This window comes from Gigantopelta aegis, chromosome 11, assembly GCF_016097555.1.
Source record: "Gigantopelta aegis isolate Gae_Host chromosome 11, Gae_host_genome, whole genome shotgun sequence".
NCBI classification, from domain to species: domain Eukaryota; kingdom Metazoa; phylum Mollusca; class Gastropoda; order Neomphalida; family Peltospiridae; genus Gigantopelta; species Gigantopelta aegis.
The window spans coordinates 21119141-21136466 of NC_054709.1; the positions used below are offsets into that span (position 1 = coordinate 21119141).

Below are 17326 nucleotides of genomic sequence, written 5' to 3' on the forward strand. Positions count from 1 at the left end.
TGGATAGATGAATGAACAGCATGATGAAGAAATGAAATGATAAATGCAGACGAATAAAATGAAAGAATTACATGAAACTGGTTACTATATATTGATAAAATAAAGAGCATGTTATAACCATAAAGCAAAGTCTGTCATTGAGAATAGTTATATTAGGTGTTACAAGGGAAGTGAAGGGTTGAAGCCTCTTTCTGGCTGTAATGGGTGGGCTGACATAAAGAAGTGACAAGTAACCAGACACAGTTTGTAAACAAGGAGCCCAGATAAAAGGGACAGAGAGGTCAACACTACAGAGAGGTCAACACTAAAGCTGGTTTCTCTGGTCAGGACTAAACTTTCTCAGGAATGTCCACGGAATGCAAGGCACAGTGCAGGATCTCTTCACATGCCTTTAGAAAGTTAAAGTTAAACTTTGTTTTGTTCAACAACACCACTAGAGCACACTGATTTATTCATCATTGGCTACTGGAAGAAGAAGGAAATGTTTTATTTAACGATGCACTCAACACATTTTTATTTACGGTTATATGGCATCAGACATATGGCTAAGGACCATACAGATATTGAGAGAGGAAACCCGTTGTCGCCACTTCATGGGCTACTCTTTTTCGATTAGCAGCATGGGATCTTTTATATGCATCATCTGACTGACAGAGTAGTACATACCATGGCCTTTGATATACCAGTCATGGTGAACTGGCTGGAACGAGAAATAGCACAATGGGGCCACAGACGGGGATCGATCTCACACCGACTGCACATTGAGCGAGCGCTGTACCAATGGGCTACATCCACCCCCCCCGGCTACTGGATGTCAAACATTTGATTATTTTGACATATAATCTTAGAGAAGAAACATGCTACATGTTTCTGTTAGTAACAAGGGATCTTTTATATGCACCATCGCAAAGACAGGATAGCACATACCACAATCTTTGATATATATCAGCTATGGCAGGCTAGATAAAAAACAGCCTAATGGTTCTACTGATGGAGATTGATATTAGACAAAAAGCAATCAGGCAAGTGTTTTATCAATGGGCTATGCATGTTCTGCCCACCTAACCACTCTCCCCCCCACCCCCCCCCCCATCCTCATTTGTAATATTTGTTAAATCTGTATTTGTTGCTTAATTTTTAATGGTTTACCCTGAATGAGTGCTCTGCAAGGCTCAATGGGTAGGTGTAAACCACTTGCACTGACCAGTGATCTGTAACTGGTTCAACAAAGGCCATGATTTGTGCAATCCTGCCTGTGCGAAGCACAAATAAAAGAGCCTTTGCTGCCTGTTGTAAAAAGAGTAGCCTATGTGGCGACAGTGGGTTTCCTCTAAAAAAACAGTGTCAGAATGACCATATGTTTGATGTCCAATAGCTGATGATAAGATAAAAAATCAATGTGCTCTAGTGGTGTCGTTAAATAAAACAAACTTTACTTTTAATGGTTTGCTATTCAAGGGAAGTAAGTCGAACAGGTACGATTCATTACTACAGACATTCGTTAATCTGGACACCTTTAGGAAAAACCGTACTGTCCAGATAATGAGGGTTCCACTGTATATCTCACAATATATTTAGCTCATTTAGACCAGTTTAGCTAAAAATAAAATGGATACCATTACATGTATGTGTAGAAAATCAGAAACGTGTAAAGCAACTTAATCCTGGTATGTCTGGTGTCTCAACAATGGTGATCTGCATACACGGTCGTTGGGTAGTGTACACTGCACACACTGCACACGACAGGTGTTCTACCTATACAGTTACCCCACATTTAACTCTAGCAAAAGTTAAAGTTGGTGGGCTATTAGATGTCAAACATTCGGTAATGTTTTTACATATAGTGTTACTTAATTTTTTTTTACATATAGTCTTACATACATTTTTCCATTAGTAGCAAGGGATCTTTTATATTCACCATCACAGACAGGTTAGCAGATACCATGACCTTTGATATACCTGTCGTGGTGCACTGGCTGGAATGTTAAAGTTTGTTTTATTTAACAACACCACTAGAGCACATTGATTTATTACTCATCAAAGATTGTCAAAGATTTGGTAATTTTTGACTGATATTCATAGAGAGGAAACCCACTACATTTTTCCATTAGTAGCAAGGGCATGTTTATACGCACCATCCCACAGACAGGATAGCACATACCACAGTATTTGGTATACCAGTCGTGGTGCACTGGCTAGATCAATAAGTGGGTTCGCTGATGGGGATCGATCCTAAAGCAATCGTCCACTAGAAGAGTGCTTTACCACTGGGCTACGTCCTGCCCTTTAAACCCTAACAAGAATTAGACACAGTTCAATGATTTCAGATCCCACTTGAGGTGCGTAAGGCTGGAGGATCAACCCTCTTTGATGGCAGCCATGAACAATATTTGCACAAATGACTTATTTGTAGTAATAAATAATAAAGCCAATAAAGTTTAGCAATTTGGTAAATGAGCTTAAATAAAAGAAACCTTGTGACTTTCAAAGTGAAGTCAGACTCCGGATTTCACTGATGTATCATTTGTTAGTACCGTGAAACCTCTCAAGACTGGACACTCTGTAAACCAGAATTCTCTCAAAACCGGACGTTTTACAGAGTCCCTTTTTAAAAATCAGTACAGAACTTAAACTCTTTAAACCAGATCCCTCTTAAAACCAGACCGGTTTAGAGGGGTTTCACTGTATATGTAATAGGAGATTTTCAATACAAAATGTAATGTAGGACTATCACGTCATTGAACATACACTGACATCCAAAAGAAACTTTGCATACATAAAATTTTAATAATTTGATAAATATTGTTGCTAATCGAAAAGAACCAATTTAGAAACCACCTTACAGACACTTTAGAATTTTCACAGAGAGCATCGTGACGTTTAGATGTTGAACTTCTTGATACATGCACTTTCATGTCCCACCGTATCATTTGTTGGGTTTCTATAATACAATTTCAAGCCTTGTGAAGTTTCTTTTGGATTTCAGTATAGATTGTATTTTAAAGTACAAATGCAATACTACCAAACAGCTGAATGTTTTTGTCAGAAAGAACTGCAAGTACGAAGTTACTGTACAGTAGTCAAGAGAATGATAAAGGGACATACTCAGTCTTTACAGTTAATTTCAATAGACCAGTCGGACAATCTTCAATTTTTTATTTTTTTTATTTTTTTTTAGTTTAAAATTGATCCGCCCCTGCACAGATTGGATAGCACATACCACAACAGTTGATACACCAGTCATGGTGCACTGGCTCGTATAAGAAATAGCCCAATGGGCCCACTGACGGGGATAGATTTTTAACCTTCTGACTACTGCACGCAAGATAGCTCACACAATGTCATACAAGCTGACACACTGTACACTGCATGCAATGTATTCTCTCACTGATATTTCCCACCGTTTTGCACACTGCACTGATCGAAAAAAGGTTAGTTTGTTTTGTTTAACGACACCACTAGAGCACATTGATTAATTGATCATTGGCTACTGTAATTCTGACTCGCAGTCATCAGCGGAAACACATTACATTTTCCTAATGCAGCAAGGGATCTTTTATATGCACTTTCCCCACAGACAGGAAAGCACATACCACGGTCTTTGACCAGTTGTGGTGCACTGGTAGAAATGAGAAAAAACCTCAATCAGTTGAATGGATCCACCGAGGTGATTTATTAATCATCAGCTATTGGATGTCAAACATTTGGTAATTTGGACATTTAGTCTTAGAGAGGAAGCCCACTACATTTTCCATTAGTAGCAAGGGATCTTTTATATGCACCATCTCACAGACAGGATAGCACATACCACAGCCTTTGATAGGTGGTATACCAGGGCTCGAATTTAACAACAGCACTAACAGCAACGACGGCAATTACCATGGTTGCAGTATGATTTTAAGTCAGTTGGGGCTTCACGGATGGCAATTTTTTGCCAATGGATAAAAATTATTACCATCAGTTGAAGGAGCTATTTTTATTTTTTTATTGCAAAACTTACTCATATAAAATTGCCGTAAGTAGGCTCAAAATTCAGTGAGCATTTTACCTATGGCAAAAACATTTCACAATTTCCATCAGTGAGCATTTTACCTATGGCAAAAATATTTCACAATTTCCATCAGTGAGCATTTTACCTATGGCAAAAACATTTCACAATTTCCATCAGTGAGCATTTTACCTATGGCAAAAATATTTCAAAATTGCTGTTGTTAACAAATTCTTAAGTTCAAGTCCTGGTGTACTGATAGTAGCTCACATTAAATTATAGAAGTTTACTGGTCAGATGAAAACCGGCCTCAGTGGCGTCGTGGCAGGCCATCGGTCTACAGGCTGGTAGGTACTGGGTTCGGATCCCAGTCGAGGCATGGGATTTTTAATCGAGATACCGACTCCAAACCCTGAGTGAGTGCTCCACAAGGCTCAATGGGTAGGTGTAAACCACTTGCACCGACCAGTGATCCATAACTGGTTCAACAAAGGCCATGGTTTGTGCTATCCTGCCTGTGGGAAGCGTAAATAAAAGATCCCTTGCTGCCTGTCGTAAAAAAGAGTAGCCTATGTGGCGACAGCGGGTTTCCTCTAAAAACAGTGTCAGAATGACCATATGTTTGACGTCCAATAGCCGATGATAAGATTAAAAATCAATGTGCTCTAGCGGCGTCGTTAAATAAAACAAACTTTACTTTACTTTTGGTCAGATGAAACAACGTTATATGACAACCACCACTGCGGCATGTAACCACCAATGGTTCTGTGTCAACTGTGTTGGGATGACATCATGCACTGAACCTTATCATGACATCATGTCCACAATATAATTAGCATTGTCACGCCATACAATTGGTTAATAATGATGGGGGGGGGGGTAATTACTCAGTCTTTATAAATAATTTGCCAATGAATGACTTATTTATATGACTACTATAACAATTAATGCAAGGAGAAAGGTTACTCATCCTTTTAAGTCAATTTGAAATGCCACTCAATTTATTTTCTTTAAAACATTTCTTTTCACTTTTAGTATATTTATGTGCCTTTGTTCAATTGAGATTCAGTACACTGTTGTTGACTGTTCAAATATACATGTAAGGGAGGTCAAACAATTATACATGCAATGTTCCACTTTGGGAGAGTTCAAATATACATGTAAGGGAGGTCAAACAATTATACATGCAATGTTCCACTTTGGGAGAGTTCAAATATACATGTAAGGGAGGTCAAACAATTATATATACAATGTTCCACTTTGGGAGAGTTCAAATATACATGTAAGGGAGGTCAAACAATTATATATACAATGTTCCACTTTGGGAGAGTTCAAATATACATGTAAGGGAGGTCAAACAATTATACATACAATGTTCCACTTTGGAGAAGATATTCCAAATGTTTTGATCAGTATTTACCCTAAAAATTATATGTTAATTTGACAATTTCATATATATTATATCAGTTTTGGTTATAAAATGTATCATGGGAAAAACCTATCTTACAAACAAAGACAACAGTCCACAACAATCACTATATTAATGCAAATAGCAAAGCTGTAAACAATGCTAACCATCTTTTGCCCATAAAGTCAAATCATCGTCCACTGGATATCAAATATTTGGTAATTTTGACATTTAATCAGCCAGGAAACCAGCTACTTTTTATTCATTAGTAGCAAGGAATTTTTTATATGCATCATCTCACAGGCAGGATATCACATACCATGGCCTTTGATATACCAGTTGTTGTGCATTGGCTAGAATGAGAAATAGCCCAATGGGCCACCAACGGGGATCGATCCTAGACTGATCGAGCAACAGGCGAGTGCTTTACCACTGTGCTAAATCCTGCCCTTTTTGCCCATGATATAGAATCGAATGAATGAATGTTTAATGACACCCCATCACAAAACTACACATCAGCTATTGGGTGTCACAAATGGTATGAGACACAATCAGACAGAATGGAATGAATGAATGTTTAATGACACCCCAGCGCAAAAATACACATTGGCTACTGGGTGTCACAAATGGTATGAGACACAATCAGACAGAATCGAAGGATATTTTGACTAGTGGTGGGTAATATTACTGATTTACCGGTTTATTGCAATACAAAGTCCAGATACGATATATCGCAGTACATTTTTCGACAACCAGTTTAAACTATACTCTCTGGAGTTTCCGTTAATCTGATCATAAATGTTAGTAAAAAGCATGTGGTACATAATTTCTTTTTTTTAAACATAATTTATATCACGGCTCGACCTTAGCAGTAGCCCAGTGTTTTGGCTACCCATTTGTTGCTCGGGCTACCAGATATCTAAAGCCAGTAGTCCGCCGGTCTACTAGATTTTGTTTTGCACAACCAGTTACTCTGCAATTATCAAGACGCTTAAACACGTAAAACCCCCACCGAAAACAACATGTTTAAATAAAAATAAACGATTTTGATTTTCACTCTCTCTTTCTTAATTTATTAAAATTATGAGGCTACCAATTTTTACCGAGGGCTACCAGATTTTATAACCTGGTAGACCGGTGGGCTACCACTGAAAAACATTACGGTCAAGGCCTGTTATAATATTATTGTTCCAATAGGTGTGAACTTGTGAATTACAATACAATCATGTTAACTTTTATAGGTAGTACTAAACCAAATAACTTCCGGCTGGGTCAAAGTTCGAGGTGCACCCAACTTTTGATAGAGAAGTGAACACCACAAGTCCTGTGATTGGTTATAAATTTGAGTGTGTTGGTTGTAAAAAAGAATAGTTTCATCTGGGTAAAAAAAATATGCAATTTTATTTCATCTAGTACCAATGTGTCAAGTAGCCATGTGCTTGAAACATGTATGGGGTACATGTAAAAAAAAAAGTACTCAAATTTTGTGAGGAACTAGGGTAGACATAGACGCTACCCGTTATCTTGAAACGAGCAGCTTGACCCCCAATTTTGTGTGAGGGGTGGTAGTATTTATATCTGTGGTGTTTAGTCAATTGATACGCTGCAGGTAGGAGTTTTAGCCACATATGTTACGATTGTAGTCTATGGGATTTGATCTGGTAGTATACAAGCTTATAGTTCAGTTATTAATAAGCCTACATGAGATTATTTATCAGTAAAGTTTGTTTTATTTAACGACACCACTAGAGTACATTGATTTTTTATCTTAACATCGGCTATTGAACTTATTTATCAGTTTACCTAAATACTTATGTTTTTTACACACCCATTGGTGAGAACATCATGCATTATTTTTGATAACACATGGGTTGTTAAAACACATATGTGTGTTAACAATTTCAAGACATACGACTGGCTGCTCCTAGGTGATGACCAGGTCACCAGTGCCATGCATCCAACGAAAAACAACAAGGTGGAAATAGATTACATTGTGATGTATAGTTAACTTGACAATCATGTGTCTGTGACACGTAAGTTAGCTACAAGTGCAACGGCTGTAAGTAACCTTTAGTTAAAAAAGATGTTAAAATTTGCTTAAAACCTGGTTTTTGAGGATATGTAAGAAATAGAATAATACTTTTGTGTCTGTTAGATACCATTTATCCCACAACTCGTTTAAAACATATCAAGCTCACTTTTGCTTGTTAGATAGATTTTGAAACAACTCATTGTAAGATAAATGGTATCTAACGGCCACTCATGTATTATTCTCTATTTACAACTGAAATGAACAATTCCAACATAACAATACAGATGTGGACTACAGTAATAGTTTATTAAATTAACGTATCCTTAATATTACTCTTTTTTCAAACATTCACACAGTCTGCAATATATTACAATACGTATTGCAGTACACATGCACATATCGTAATATATCACAATATGAAAATGACTGGCCGTACCTGCAAAGCTTAATTTGATATGTCTGGTAGATACTTACCGATTTAGCAGAACTTGGTCTAGGTCTCAGAGGAGGTTCTTCTGAAATAAACAAGAAAACATTTCTCATGTGTGTCCTCGACAAAATGTTACTCAATGATGTAGGTAACATAAACAAGAAAACATTTCTCATGTGTGTCCTCGACAAAATGTTACTCAATGATGTAGGTAACATAAACAAGAAAACATTTCTCATGTGTGTCCTCGACAAAATGTTACTCAATGATGTAGGTAACATAAACAAGAAAACATTTCTCATGTGTGTCCTCGACAAAATGTTACTCAATGATGTAGGTAACATAAACAAGAAAACATTTCTCATGTGTGTCCTCGACAAAATGTTACTCAATGATGTAGGTAACATAAACAAGAAAACATTTCTCATGTGTGTCCTCGACAAAATGTTACTCAATGATGTAGGTAACATAAACAAGAAAACATTTCTCATGTGTGTCCTCGACAAAATGTTACTCCATGATGTAGGTAACATAAACAAGAAAACATTTCTCATGTGTGTCCTCGACAAAATGTTACTCCATGATGTAGGTAACATAAACAACAAAACATTTCTCATGTGTGTCCTCGACAAAATGTTACTCCATGATGTAGGTAACATAAACAACAAAACATTTCTCATGTGTGTCCTCGACAAAATGTTACTCCATGATGTAGGTAACATAAACAACAAAACATTTCTCATGTGTGTCCTCGACAAAATGTTACTCCATGATGTAGGTAACATAAACAACAAAACATTTCTCATGTGTGTCCTCGACAAAATGTTACTCAATGATGTAGGTAACATAAACAAGAAAACATTTCTCATGTGTGTCCTCGACAAAATGTTACTCAATGATGTAGGTAACATAAACAAGAAAACATTTCTCATGTGTGTCCTCGACAAAATGTTACTCAATGATGTAGGTAACATAAACAAGAAAACATTTCTCATGTGTGTCCTCGACAAAATGTTACTCAATGATTGTAGGTAACATAAACAAGAAAACATTTCTCATGTGTGTCCTCGACAAAATGTTACTCAATGATGTAGGTAACATAAACAAGAAAACATTTCTCATGTGTGTCCTCGACAAAATGTTACTCAATGATTGTAGGTAACATAAACAAGAAAACATTTCTCATGTGTGTCCTCGACAAAATGTTACTCAATGATGTAGGTAACATAAACAAGAAAACATTTCTCATGTGTGTCCTCGACAAAATGTTACTCAATGATGTAGGTAACATAAACAAGAAAACATTTCTCATGTGTGTCCTCGACAAAATGTTACTCAATGATGTAGGTAACATAAACAAGAAAACATTTCTCATGTGTGTCCTCGACCAAATGTTACTCAATGATGTAGGCAACATAAACAAGAAAACATTTCTCATGTGTGTCCTCGACAAAATGTTACTCAATGATGTAGGTAACATAAACAAGAAAACATTTCTCATGTGTGTCCTCGACAAAATGTTACTCAATGATGTAGGTAACATAAACAAGAAAACATTTCTCATGTGTGTCCTCGACAAAATGTTACTCAATGATGTAGGTAACATAAACAAGAAAACATTTCTCATGTGTGTCCTCGACAAAATGTTACTCAATGATGTAGGTAACATAAATTTTTTTTCGTTTAACAACACCACTAGAGTACATTGATTAATTAATCATCGCTACTGGATTTTAGTGCCATTTCGCTCCTAGATGGAAAAGTTAATGTGAAAGGCTGATTTAGCCTGAAGCAGTCAAACCTGCCTAAGCAGCCACTGTATTCAATGGTCACCTGTCTTAAGTGGCCACTTGAAGTCTTTCCAAAGGATTTGCAGTGTTATGTGACTTGTATTAAGTGACTATCTGTGTAATGTGGCGAGTGGCCACTTAAACTGGATGCAATTTACTATTATAACTGTCAATCACAACAGTACATTTGGCTATTTTGTAATAGGGTGCCTTTATGGTCGCTAGTGTGAAAAACAATATATCTACTGTTCTTGACTTTCTTGACACGTGTGGTAACCGAAAAGATCATTTTCGACTTACAAAAGGGCAAATAAATATTTTTAAAGGCATATTGTCACAGACCACTGAATTATTTAATGACTAACAAAGTATTAACTGAACGAAAATAATTTGATTTGTCCCTAAATGTACTTTATTCAACCATCTTCATAACCACCATACTCCATTTATTAATGATATTTTGTAAAAATAATTCAATTATGGCAATGGTCCATAATTCAAAAACTAAAATTGCTGAGAGGGTTGGCATGGATTTCACTCCATCTTGATTCAGTTAAGGTGATGCGATAGCTAGATTTGGTTTCCAAGAATTCATGTAATTTTTATTTATTATCCATGTTTAGAGAAATAAGGTCCTTAAATCAGTGACAGTATGCCTTTAAGCTGTACTTATTTATTTCTGAAGAAGGCAAAATACATGTCCATAGTTGATTTGTAGTACACTATAGAGCACACACGTTAATTAGTAGTACAGATCGCACTGTATGGTTAAAAAAAGATTGCAAAACAACAATATGTATGGAATTAGTACCATTAGCACAGTGACTTAGCTGTAATACAGTGAGCAGTAAGTAACAGAATGAGTAAAGGAGTAATACAGTGAGCAAAGGAGAAATATGGTGAGCAGTGAGTAACAATGAGTAAAGGAGTAATTAAGTGAGTAAAGAAGTAATTAAGTGAGTAAAGGAGTAATATAGTGAGCAATGAGTAACAGAATGAGTAAAGGAATAATACAGTGAGCAAAGGAGAAATACAGTGAGCAGTGAGTAACATGAGTAAAGGAATAATACAGTCAGCAAAGGAGAAATAGTGAGCAGTGAGTAACAGAATGAGTAAAGGAGTAATACAGTGAGCAAAGGAGAAATACAGTGAGCAATGAGTAACAGAATGAGTAAAGGAGTAATACAGTGAGTAAAGGAATAATACAGTGAGCAGTAACAGAATGAGTAAAGGAGTAATACAGTGAGCAATGAGTAACAAAATGAGTAAAGGAGTAATACAATGAGCAATGGAACAGTAAACACTGAGGAAACTAGTAGCACAATGAGTAAATGAGTAACACTCTGGGTAACAGAATTGGTGAGTAACAGTGAGTAAAGGAGTAAACCAGTGAGTAATGGAACAAAGGAAATGTTTTATTTAAAGATGCACTCAACATATTTTATTTACGGTTATATGGCGTCAGACATATGGTTATAGACCACACATATATTGAGGGAGGAAACCCGCTGTTGCCACTTCATGGGCTACTCTTTTTCGATCAGCAGCAAGGGATCTTTTATATGCACCATCCCATAGACAGGATAGCACATACCACAGCCTGTGATGTACCAGTCATGGTGCACTGGCTGGAGTGAGAAATAGCCCAATGGGCTTACAGACGGGGATCGATCTCAGACAGACCATGCATCAAGCAAGCACTTTAGCACTGGGCTATGTCTTGACCCCGTGAATAAAGGAGTAAACTGGTGAGTAATGGAATTAGTAACACTAACACAGTGAGTAAAGGAGTAAGCTGGTGAGTAATGGAATTAGTAACACTAACACAGTGAGTAAAGGAGTAAACTGGTGAGTAATGGAATTAGTAACACTAACAGTGAGTAAAGGAGTAAACTGGCGAGTAATGGAATTAGTAACACTAACACAGTGAGTAAAGGAGTAAACTGGCGAGTAATGGAATTAGTAACACTAACACAGTGAGTAAAGGAGTAAACTGGCGAGTAATGGAATTAGTAACACTAACACAGTGAGTAAAGGAGTAAACTGGCGAGTAATGGAATTAGTAACACTAACACAGTGAGTAAAGGAGTAAACTGGCGAGTAATGGAATTAGTAACGCTAACACAGTGAGTAAAGGAGTAAACTGGCGAGTAATGGAATTAGTAACACTAACACAGTGAGTAAAGGAGTAAACTGGCGAGTAATGGAATTAGTAACGCTAACACAGTGAGTAAAGGCGTAAACTGGCGAGTAATGGAATTAGTAACGCTAACTCAGTGAGTAAAGGAGTAAACTGGCGAGTAATGGAATTAGTAACACTAACACAGTGAGTAAAGGAGTAAACGGGCGAGTAATGGAATTAGTAACACTAACACAGTGAGTAAAGGAGTAAACTGGCGAGTAATGGAATTAGTAACACTAACACAGTGAGTAAAGGCGTAAACTGGCGAGTAATGGAATTAGTAACACTAACACAGTGAGTAAAGGCGTAAACTGGCGAGTAATGGAATTAGTAACACTAACACAGTGAGTAAAGGAGTAAACTGGCGAGTAATGGAATTAGTAACACTAACACAGTGAGTAAAGGAGTAAACTGGCGAGTAATGGAATTAGTAACACTAACTCAGTGAGTAAAGGAGTAAACTGGCGAGTAATGGAATTAGTAACACTAACACAGTGAGTAAAGGAGTAAACGGGCGAGTAATGGAATTAGTAACACTAACACAGTGAGTAAAGGAGTAAACGGGCGAGTAATGGAATTAGTAACACTAACACAGTGAGTAAAGGAATAAACGGGCGAGTAATGGAATTAGTAACACTAACACAGTGAGTAAAGGCGTAAACTGGCGAGTAATGGAATTAGTAACACTAACTCAGTGAGTAAAGGAGTAAACGGGCGAGTAATGGAATTAGTAACACTAACACAGTGAGTAAAGGAGTAAACTGGCGAGTAATGGAATTAGTAACACTAACTCAGTGAGTAAAGGAGTAAACGGGCGAGTAATGGAATTAGTAACACTAACACAGTGAGTAAAGGAGTAAACTGGCGAGTAATGGAATTAGTAACACTAACACAGTGAGTAAAGGAGTAAACGGGCGAGTAATGGAATTAGTAACACTAACACAGTGAGTAAAGGAGTAAACTTGTAAACGGGCGAGTAATGGAATTAGTAACACTAACACAGTGAGTAAAGGAGTAAACTGGTGAGTAATGGAATTAGTAACACTAACACAGTGAGTAAAGGAGTAAACTGGTGAGTAATGGAATTAGTAACACTAACACAGTGAGTAAAGGAGTAAACTGGCGAGTAATGGAATTAGTAACACTAACACAGTGAGTAAAGGAGTAAACTGGCGAGTAATGGAATTAGTAACGCTAACACAGTGAGTAAAGGAGTAAACTGGCGAGTAATGGAATTAGTAACACTAACACAGTGAGTAAAGGAGTAAACTGGCGAGTAATGGAATTAGTAACGCTAACTCAGTGAGTAAAGGAGTAAACTGGCGAGTAATGGAATTAGTAACACTAACACAGTGAGTAAAGGTGTGATACAGTTAGTAATAAAATGAGTACATAACAGCAACAAAGGAGTAGGACAGTGAGTAAAATGAGTAAGAAAAAGGTGTAACAGTAGGAAAAAAAAGAGTTTTTTTGTTTAACGACACCACTAGAGCACATTGATTTATTAACCATCGGCTATTGGATAACAAACATATGGTCATTTTGACATATAGTCATAGAGAGAAAACCTGCTACATTTTTCCATTAGTAGCAATGCATCTTTTATATGCACCATCCCACAAACAGGATAGCACATACCACAGTTTTTGATATAGGCTACCAGTCGTGGTGCACTGGCTGGAACAAGTAATAGCCTAATAGGCCCACTGACGGGGATCGATCCTAGACCGACAGTACATCACGCATGCGCTTTACCACCGGGCTACATCCCGCCCCTAACAGTGAGTAAAGTAGTATCACAGTGAGTAAAGTAGTATCACAGTGAGTAAAGTAGTATCACAGTGAGTAAAGTAGTATCACAGTGAGTAAAGTAGTATCACAGTGAGTAAAGGCTAACAGCAAGTGAATTAGTATCTCAGTAAGCAAGTAACAGCAAGTGAATTAGTAACACAGTAAGCAAGTAACACAGTAAGCAAGTAACACTGAGTTAATTAGTATCTCAGTAAGCAAGTAACAGCAAGTGAATTAGTAACACAGTAAGCAAGTAACAGTGAGTTAATTAGTAACACAGTAAGCAAGTAACAGCAAGTGAATTAGTATCTCAGTAAGCAAGTAACAGCAAGTGAATTAGTAACACAGTAAGCAAGTAACACAGTAAGCAAGTAACACTGAGTTAATTAGTATCACAGTAAGTAAAGGTGTATCAGCAATTGAATTAGTAACACAGTAAGCAAGTAACAGTGAGTTAATTAGTATCACAGTAAGCAAGTAACAGTGAGTTAATTAGTATCGCAGTAAGCAAGTAACAGTGAGTTAATTAGTATCGCAGTAAGCAAGTAACAGTGAGTTAATTAGTATCGCAGTAAGCAAGTAACAGTGAGTTAATTAGTATCACAGTAAGCAAGTAACAGTGAGTTAATTTATATCACAGTAAGCAAGTAACAGTGAGTTAATTAGTATCACAGTAAGTAAAGGTGTATCAGCAATTGAATTAGTATCACAGTAAGCAAGTAACAGTGAGTTAATTAGTATCACAGTAAGCAAGTAACAGTGAGTTAATTAGTATCACAGTAAGCAAGTAACAGTGAGTTAATTAGTATCGCAGTAAGCAAGTAACAGCAAGTAAATTAGTATCGCAGTAAGCAAGTAACACAGTGAGTTAATTAGTATCGCAGTAAGCAAGTAACAGTGAGTTAATTAGTATCGCAGTAAGCAAGTAACAGCAAGTAAATTAGTATCGCAGTAAGCAAGTAACAGTGAGTTAATTAGTATCGCAGTAAGCAAGTAACAGCAAGTAAATTAGTATCGCAGTAAGCAAGTAACACAGTGAGTTAATTAGTATCGCAGTAAGCAAGTAACAGTGAGTTAATTAGTATCGCAGTAAGCAAGTAACAGTGAGTTAATTAGTATCACAGTAAGCAAGTAACAGTGAGTTAATTAGTATCGCAGTAAGCAAGTAACAGTGAGTTAATTAGTATCACAGTAAGCAAGTAACAGTGAGTTAATTAGTATCACAGTAAGCAAGTAACAGTGAGTTAATTAGTATCACAGTAAGCAAGTAACAGTGAGTTAATTAGTATCACAGTAAGCAAGTAACAGTGAGTTAATTAGTATCGCAGTAAGCAAGTAACAGTGAGTTAATTAGTATCGCAGTAAGCAAGTAACAGCAAGTAAATTAGTATCGCAGTAAGCAAGTAACACAGTGAGTTAATTAGTATCGCAGTAAGCAAGTAACAGTGAGTTAATTAGTATCACAGTAAGTAAAGATGTAACAGTGAGTTAATTAGTATCACAGTAAGTAAGTAACAGTGAGTTAATTAGTATCACAGTAAGTAAAGACGTAACACTGAGTTAATTAGTATCACAGTAAGTAAAGGCGTAACAGCAAGTAAATTAGCAACACAGTAAGTAAAGGCGTAACAGCAAGTAACACAGTAAGCAAGTAACACGGTGAGTTAATTAGTATCACAGTAAGTAAAGGCGTAACAGCAAGTAACACAGTAAGCAAGTAACACGGTGAGTTAATTAGTATCACAGTAAGTAAAGACGTAACAGTGAGTTAATTAGTATCACAGTAAGCAAGTAACAGTGAGTTAATTAGTATCACAGTAAGTAAAGACGTAACAGAAGTAAGCAGTAACACAGTAAGCAAGTAACACGGTGAGTTAATTAGTATCACAGTAAGTAAAGGCGTAACACTGAGTTAATTAGTATCACAGTAAGCAAGTAACACGGTGAGTTAATTAGCAACACAGTAAGTAAAGGCGTAACAGCAAGTAAGCAAGTAACACAGTAACAGCAAGTAACAGTAAGCAAGTAACACGGTGAGTTAATTAGTATCACAGTAAGTAAAGGCGTAACACTGAGTTAATTAGTATCACAGTAAGCAAGTAACACGGTGAGTTAATTAGCAACACAGTAAGTAAAGGCGTAACAGCAAGTAAGCAAGTAACACAGTAAGCAAGTAACACGGTGAGTTAATTAGTATCACAGTAAGTAAAGGCGTAACACTGAGTTAATTAGTATCACAGTAAGCAAGTAACACGGTGAGTTAATTAGCAACACAGTAAGTAAAGGCGTAACAGCAAGTAAGCAAGTAACACAGTAAGCAAGTAACATGGTGAGTTAATTAGTATCACAGTAAGTAAAGGCGTAACAGTATCACAGTAAGCAAGTAACAGCAAGTAAATTAGCAACACAGTAAGTAAAGGCGTAACAGCAAGTAACACAGTAAGCAAGTAACACGGTGAGTTAATTAGTATCACAGTAAGTAAAGACATAACAACAAGTAAATTAGTATTGCAGTAAGCAAGTAACACTGAGTTAGTTAATTAGTATCACAGTAAGTAAAGACGTAACACTGAGTTAATTAGTATCACAGTAAGCAAGTAACACGGTGAGTTAATTAGTATCACAGTAAGTAAAGGCGTAACAGCAAGTAACACAGTAAGCAAGTAACACGGTGAGTTAATTAGTATCACAGTAAGTAAAGGCGTAACAGCAAGTATCACAGTAAGCAAGTAACATGGTGAGTTAATTAGTATCGCAGTAAGCAAGTAACACAGTGAGTGAATTAGTATCACAGTAAGCAAGTAACACGGTGAATTAATTAGTATCACAGTAAGTAAAGGCGTAACAGCAAGTAACACAGTAAGCAAGTAACACGGTGAGTTAATTAGTATCACAGTAAGTAAAGGCGTAACAGCAAGTAACACAGTAAGCAAGTAACACGGTGAGTTAATTAGTATTACAGTAAGTAAAGGCGTATCAGCTAGTGAATTAGTATCACAGTAAGCAAGTAACACGGTGAGTTAATTAGTATTACAGTAAGTAAAGGCGTAACAGCAAGTGAATTAGTAACACAGTAAGTAACAGCAAGTGAATTAGTATTGCAGAAAGCAAGTAACACAGTGAGTTAATTAGTAACACAGTAAGTAAAGGCGTAACAGCAAGTGAATTAGTAACACAGTAAGTAACAGCAAGTGAATTAGTAACACAGTAAGTAACAGCAAGTGAATTAGTATCACAGTAAGTAACAGTGAGTTAATTAGCAACACAGTAAGTAAAGGCGTAACAGCAAGTGAATTAGTATTGCAGAAAGCAAGTAACACAGTGAGTTAATTAGCAACACAGTAAGTAAAGGCATAACAGCAAGTGAATTAGTATTGCAGAAAGCAAGTAACACAGTGAGTTAATTAGCAACACAGTAAGTAAAGGCGTAACAGCAAGTGAATTAGTATTGCAGAAAGCAAGTAACACTGATTAGCATTATGAGTAATGGAGTTAGTTAGTAAAAGAGTAAAATGGTGAGAGAATTAGTAACACTAACAGCAAGAGTAAAATGGTGAGTAAATTGGAATTACCAGCAGTGACTGAAGGATTAACTGTGAGTAACGGACTCACACAGGATTATAGCTGACTACCTTGTGTGATGGAATTACATGTAGTAACACAGCTAAAGATAGCACGGTAGCAGAAGCATGACAAGTAGAGCTG

The 17326-nt window shown here is 36.7% G+C and overlaps 1 protein-coding gene across 4 annotated transcripts in view; it reads right to left on the minus strand.

The window, feature by feature from the left end:
* Positions 1–17326, minus strand: part of LOC121385322 (microtubule-associated protein tau-like) — a 182850-nt gene that overhangs the window by 77119 nt on the left and 88405 nt on the right. For all 4 annotated transcript variants that reach the window (XM_041515958.1, XM_041515956.1, XM_041515957.1 and 1 more), the window contains exon 4: positions 7903–7943. In XM_041515958.1, the coding sequence (XP_041371892.1) occupies positions 7903–7943 (41 nt within the window). The remainder of the gene's footprint in view (positions 1–7902; positions 7944–17326) is intronic.